This window comes from Marmota marmota, unplaced genomic scaffold, assembly GCF_001458135.2.
Source record: "Marmota marmota marmota unplaced genomic scaffold, marMar, whole genome shotgun sequence".
Taxonomy (NCBI): Eukaryota; Metazoa; Chordata; class Mammalia; order Rodentia; family Sciuridae; genus Marmota; species Marmota marmota.
The window spans coordinates 5,696,640-5,703,615 of NW_026000241.1; the positions used below are offsets into that span (position 1 = coordinate 5,696,640).

A 6,976-nucleotide genomic window follows, 5' to 3' on the forward strand; every position below is an offset into this window, starting at 1 on the left:
CCCAGAAGCGAGTGTTGAAGGCTGGCCCGAGGGTGCTGGGCATCAGCTTGGGCAGCCGCGTGGAGCCCAACTGGACTCCAAACCACAGCTCCGACAGGGACATGCTGGAAAGCCCCCCGCCTCTCCTCCTGAGCTTGCTAATCGCCCTCGTGGCTTCTTGGAGGGGAAACCCACTTGGTGGATCAACACGGGAGCAGCCATGTTGGGTGGCACCCCAGGCTGGGACCCAGCTGGCCCGCGGCCCTGCTCCTGCACACCACCAGCCCCCAGTGATCGGGTGACTTTTGCTCCTCTGGCTGGGATCACAGGCGTATGCTACAGAGCCTGGCTTCTGGAATATTGGTGATCTGTACTGATTGAATCTGCAGACGCAGGACCTGCAGACCCTCGAGCCAACTGTCCTGTGTGTCCCAGCTCCCCAGAGAGAGCCCTGCAAGCGCCACAGCTGGAATCCTCCAGACCTCCTCCCGCGTGCCCCTCCCTTTGGACGGTCCTGATTTGTATCGTTCTGCCACTATAAAACTGCATTTATTTATTTATTTATTTTTAAACATATCTTTGTTTATTTATCTTTATGTGGTGCTGAGGATCGAACCCAGTGCCTCACATGTGCGAGGCAAGTGCTCTGCCCCTGAGCCCCAGCCCCTGTCCTAACACCGTATTTATAAGGTGGTGGGGCAGCGGAAAGCCCTGAATTTGCAATCAGCTCAGAAGTGAGAGTGGCCAGGGGACCCCAGCCCCGTGGCCGGTGTCTGGGTGGAGGGCTGTGCCCATGACCCGAGCCGGGAGCCCGATTCTGATGTCAGAGGTCACTGCGATCTCCCACCTGGTGGGCAGGCGGAGGGGCATCTCTGGTCCGTCTGGTGACCTCAGAGGCCCCAGGCTCTGGTCATTCTCTCACTGCCCCACAGGACCGTGGTTACGATGACCAGGCCGCTGTGCTCCGGGCTGAGTGTCCGTGACGCACAGACACACCTTGCTGAGGATGTCACTTGGTAAATTATGTGACTTCGGTGGCTAAGATCCTTTAGGACATGTTGCTCACAAGAGGACAAAGGGACCACAGTGTCCGCAGTCCCCATGGTCATGTTTATCTCAGCTGCTCCCCGCTCCCCTCCACGCCAGGCTCGTGGGACAGTCACGTCACAGAGCCCGGGCTGGGACGTCTTCCTCTGTTGCTGTCTTCTCTCCCTTGCTGAGGGGACCCTGATCCTGCCAGCTCCACCTCCTCAGCAACTCCAGTTTGGTGGCCTCCAGCCTGCATGTGCCTTCCTTGGTCATTCCCTGCTACAGGCTCTTGAGTGGTAGCTGTCTGTCAAAAATCAGCTCCTTGGGCCGGGCTGGGGCTCAGCGGTAGGCGCTCGCCTAGCACGAGTGAGGCCCTGGGTTCGAGTCTCAGCACCACGTAAAAATAAATAAATATCCATCAACAACTAAGAAAGTATTCTTAAAAATCAGCTCCTCCTCAATGTGACAGCAATGTTTTGATGTAGGGACATTCCTGTCTTTTCCTATCTCTTTCTAAAATGGCTCATCTGGCCAAGCACTTGTAGAACCCCATGACAGGCCTCCTCTGAGCCTCCGCACATGCTGTTCCACCTGCTGGAAGCAGCCTGGCTGGCCCTGCCACGGCCAGGAGTCCACCTGGAGAGACACCCCGTGTGACCAAGCCAGGCACCTCCCCTCTGCCTTCCTCCCACGGATGGTGGGGTTCTCCGCCTCCAGCTTGCAGAGCCCCTCCCACCCAGCCCAGAGGAGCGCCGTGGTTGGAGGACGGGGCCTGGGGACTCACCTACCTCTAGCCACACTCGCTGGGCTGACATGGGGATGGAGGGGATTTCGAACCGCACGAGCCCACCCTGGGACACGAACTCGCGGGTGTAGATGTTGTCCCTGGGCATCAGCTCCGCCTTGACCTGCACCGTCACGCCCTCGGCTGGGCTGCCGTCGGGGTAGGAGAGCTCCACCTGGAACAGGTCATCAGACAGGCTGGGGACAGCACCGGACAGATGCTCCACACTCACAGACCAGGGCAACCTCATGGTCACGCTGGCCTCTTGGGGGGGGGGGAGAGCGAGCAAGCAAGTGCGTGCGTCCAGCCTGTCCTCACATTGTCTGTCTTGCCATGGGACCTCTCCACGCATGTGCACTCCCGCCACGCTGCCTCCACCGTGATGGGTGTTGGTTGCTTTCTTTTGCAGGACTGGGAACTGAGCCCGGGGCCTCACGTATTCCAGGCAAGGGCTTCTACCATGGAGCCAGCTCTCCAGCCCCAACCACAATGATGGGGCACCACCCGGGGGGACCCTTACTGATCAGCTTATGAATGAGACCAGCTGATCTTGAGCTTTCAGCCTCTAAAACTGTGATGTTAAAAAAAACCAAAAAACCTTTTTCTTTATGTTCCCAGCCTCAGGTCTCAGGTATTTCATTACAACAACTGAAAACTGACTAATACCACATATATCCTCTTGGTCAGGTGTGAGATGCTGCCCTCACCGAAGCTGCATTCTCTGAGCCCTTATTCATACACATTCTGCGTCCACACAAAGTATGCGAGTTCCTACTCACACTGGGCTCTTCAAAGTGAGGAGGGGCATGCGCACTCATATGTGGGACTAAATAAATAATAAGTAAACGTTCAACATGTGGATTAATGCCAGAGGTTCAAGAATGACACTCTGCAGGGAATAAAGCTTGGTCACGCGCTGCCTAAGGTTGGGGTCACTGATAGACCACGTATGTGCAGTGGTCCCACGAGCTGCCAATCCCCATGCCTGGTGGTGTTGCGGACGTGGGGACATCGTGATGTGACACCTTCTGTAGTTTTATGGTGGTGTTGGTGTCAGCAAACCTATTGATGTCGGGCCTACAAAGTCACGCATGTCAGCCAGACACGGTGGGGCACACCATGGTCCCCGCACTCAGGAGGCTGAGGCAGGAGGGCTGCAAGTTCAAGGCCGGCCTGGGCAGCTCAGTGGGACCCTGGCTCAAAAACAAAGTGAAAGCCCAGCACATGCAATATGTGCATCGCACTGGGTCAGCACACCGAGTGACGTCACAGGTTGTGGATTCACCTGACCTTTCCGTTGCTGTCTCAGCGCGCAGTCTTCCTACTTATAAAGTAAGAAGTTTACTATAAAAGCAGCCTCAGGAGGGCCCTCAGGAGGGATCCCAGAAAGCATTCTGTTGTCATAGGATAGATCCCTGTGTTCCTGCCCCCAGAGACCTTCCAGTAGCAGATGTGGGGGTAGAAGATGGCATCTTAGTTTTTATCATTTTATCTATTTCTTTTGCATACTGGGGATTGAACCCACAGGTGCTCCACCACTGAGCTACACCCCTAGTGCTTTTTAGTTTTTAAATTTTGAGACAGACTCTAAGTTGCTGAAGCTGGCCTCAACGGTGCAATCCTCCTGCCCCAGCCTCCCGAGTTGCTGGGATTACAGGCGTGTGCCACCGCGTCCAGCACGTCTCGGCTTTGAACAAAAATGTTTAAAAAGTAAAAACCAAAGGAGAGAAGGTCAAGCATCCCAGTGCCAAAAGGCAAGCCATGCCAGTGTAGGCAGAGGACCTGTCTTCAGCTCGGTCCCCACTGTGGGGCGGGGGGAAGCTCAGGGCCGTTCCCCAAGGTACCTTCCCCACGTAGGCCAGGCCTGGCTTGAACTGTCTCCGCGTGTCCCTGGAGTAGCGGATGTCCACCAGCTGCCTCTGGACAGGGGTGGAGTCGTCGAAGGCCACCTGCTGACCCCCATCCACGCTGGTCACTGTGGCCCAGATGCTGACCCTGCCCCGGAAGTGCTCGGGCACATCCACCGGGATCAGGTCCCTCACGCAGATGTCAAAGGCCTGGGAGCCCAGGATCTAAGGAGAAACACGGTGCATTGGGGTGGACGTGGAGGACGCCACGCGCACCCTGGTCACACCCGGGCCTCCCGGCTGCTTGGAAGACACTGGGGACAGGCCCACTGTGCCCCTGGCTGAGGAGCCGGCTCCAGCCTGACCCCCCGAGCCTTCCTCGTGAGGACGACAAGCTGCTCGGCCACTTTCACTCGTTGCCCGGACAGAGATGGACCGTCCCCGTGGGCCCAGGCGCACTCACAGCCGGTGATGGGAGACGGAGGCCCCGTCCACACACGCGTGTGACACATGTGTGTCTGAGTGCCAGCACACGTGTGTAGGCCTGTCCGTGGGCGTGTTGTCTCCATTACGATCAACCCTCGCTCGGCCCCACGCCCCCACTCAGAGCCCAGCGCTGCCCCCGCGGCCCCCACGCTGGGCGCCCTGGAGCCTGGTGGCAATCGACACCCAGAAATAGCTGGGACCAAGTCACTCAGGACATCAGAGACCCAGGACCAGGGCCACCGGGCGGCGGCCTCTGGGGAGAATGGCCGGACTGGGCAGGGAAGGGGTAGCGACTGTGTCCATCCCACAGAATCGAGGCCACCAGAGAGGGGGGGACGCACGGGGGCCGTTGTGTCCTGAGGAAGGAGCTTTAGGTGGGGTGGGGAGGAGCGGGCACTGAGGGGTTAACCCCCACGTCCACGCACAAGGGTGTCCTGTACGTGGGACCCTGGGACACGAGGGGATTTAGCAACTCCAGAGGCGCCTTCGGAGGCAGGAGTGCCCGGGGAGGTGCCCCTGGGGTGCACGGTCCACCCTCGACGCAGCCCTGGCTGAGGGACAGCTCGCGAAGCTTTCCACACAAGGGACCTAAGACGTCCTCACTCTGGCGGATCCTCAAAGACTGAACCCAGCGTGACCCTGTGACGGGCAAGTCCACCCCTAGGTATGCCCAGGATGAGCCACGACACGTCCACAGGAAACCGGCACATGGACGGTCACAGCAGCAGGGGAAACGGGTTTGGGGTGCAGCTCAGCGGTGCTCACAGTGGAAACGACCCAGTGCCCGCCAGTGGAGGGGTGGGTGGACCAATAGATTCGTACAGTGGAATGTTACTGAGTCATGAAAAAGAACGAAGCCCGGACTCAGGCTACAGCATGAACGAGCCTGGAAAAGGAGATGGTGAGTGACAGACACCACACACAAAAAGCCACCTAGCATGTAATGCCATCGATGTGAGGTGTCCAGAAGAGGAGGTCCATAGAGCTGGGGAGTCGAGGAGTGGTCGCCAGGGGTGGGGGAGGGGAACGGGCTCTAACTTTAAAGGGAACCGGGATTTGGGGAGACTGTAAAGAGTCACTCTGCCGTCCACGGTCCTTCACCCCTGGACTCCACCAACTGTAGGAGGACAGTATTCTTTTTTAATTGCACACCTGCTGAACACAGACCCCCTTTCTGGGTATCTGTCCCTGAGCAATGCCACTGTCCCTGAGCAATGCCCCAGAACAGCCATGTACTCCGCACCTGCATCACATCAGGTGTTTGAAGCCATCACAGGTGACTCCGAGTCCACGGGAGAACCCACGAGGACCCGCGAGGCTTCTGAGCCAATAGGACAGTGTTTTGTAGAAGGGGCTGAGCATCTGTTGGACTTTGGAATGAGCAGGGGGGCAGTTCCTGGGACCGTCCCGGGCAGAGACACAGGACAACCACGTTCTAAGCCAGAAAGCCGTGACGGCCACACCACCCGGTGACTGCAGATGCCCCTTGATTTATGATGGGGCCACGTCCCGGGCAGCCCAACCTGAATCCGCCTAGCCCCCCTTCAGGGCACTCGCCGGTACTGTCCCGGAGAGTCCCCTAAGCCGAAGCCTGTTTTCTAATTGAGCAGGGCCAATGTCGTGCACTTTCTCAAATTCAGCGTGCAATTCAAAACACAGGAATTATTTATTTCTGAACGTGGAGAACGTGACAGTTGCATGGTGTTGTCTTCACTACCCGAAAATGTCAAAAAAAATCATGACTCAAACCATCGTAAACCGGGGACCGACTGTATCCAGAAAAAATCACTGAGCCGTCTACTCTGTGGACGAACTGATTGGTGTGAGAGTCATAGTATCTCATTAAAGCTCTCCCTATTTAAGTTGTATGTACAACATTCAGGGGAAACTCATCAACACGTCCACACAGATAGCCCTGCCTGTCAGAAGCCTTTATTTTCTTCCTTTTTATAAATGTTTACAGCCTCTGCTCGTCATCAGGAAATCCCCACCCCATGCAGCTTTCTTAGACAATAAAATGAAATTTATGAGGAAGAAACCGAAGCCGTGGAAAGGGACCACCGAGCCAGCCCCGCGGGCCCTGCTCCTCACCTTCATGGTTCTGAGGACGGGGCGCCCCACCTCGTGGCTGTAGTACCCCACTCCGTCCACAGTCATGTTTATCGTTAAGGTCCCGGATACGGGCTTCCCAAAGGTGTACCTGGGACAAAAGGACAAAGGGTACCCAAATTCACAGGCAACCCCAAGGGGCCCATCTCAGGAAGGTCAGTCTCGCAGGGTGTGGCCACTGGTACAGTGTCTGATACGATGCCCTGCCTCGTTCTGCATTCTGTCCTTCCAGCCCTCTCTGTAACCCTCTGCACCAGCTTTGCTTTTGATGGAAAAAGAGACTGATGGTCAGAGAGGAACTCGGCCCCTGAGAGCAGCAGGTTGGTGACACTGTTGGAGCAGGACAGTACAGAGGTGCCAGCAACCACGAGGACCAGCAGGACTGGGCTTGAGTTCTGTATGCCATCGGCCTGGGGATACTGGTGAGACTTAAAGGTACTTTGTCACGCCTGACCCAGAAGGGACACCTACTCACAAGGATCAGGAACATCATGGGAGATGGCAGTGAGTGCCACACTTCCTAGACTGTAAACGCGGGCGCCCTCGGGCTGTCATGGGATGGGGACACACAGCCAGGGGAGCTGCAGGCTGGGAGGGCCTCAGCCACAACCTCTGAGCGGGTGGCACAGTTGGGGCGGGGGTGGGGAAGCTCGAGGGCGTCCCCAGCACCCCAGGAAGAGAGAGCACTTCTCGACCCCTTCAGGTGAGCTTGGGCTGTGGGCTTGTCACCGCCGGGTCATTA

At 57.2% G+C, this 6,976-nt stretch overlaps 1 protein-coding gene across 1 annotated transcript in view; it reads right to left on the bottom strand.

Annotated features, from left to right (window-relative positions):
* Cpamd8 (C3 and PZP like alpha-2-macroglobulin domain containing 8) overlaps window positions 1-6,976 on the bottom strand; it is a gene marked incomplete at its 3' end in the record, with an annotated part of 61,867 nt that overhangs the window by 39,814 nt on the left and 15,077 nt on the right. The window contains exons 8-10 of the mRNA XM_048795356.1: window positions 6,217-6,325; window positions 3,637-3,864; window positions 1,797-1,967 (exon numbers count right to left, since the gene is read on the bottom strand). Coding sequence (XP_048651313.1) covers window positions 1,797-1,967; window positions 3,637-3,864; window positions 6,217-6,325 — 508 coding nt within the window. The remainder of the gene's footprint in view (window positions 1-1,796; window positions 1,968-3,636; window positions 3,865-6,216; window positions 6,326-6,976) is intronic.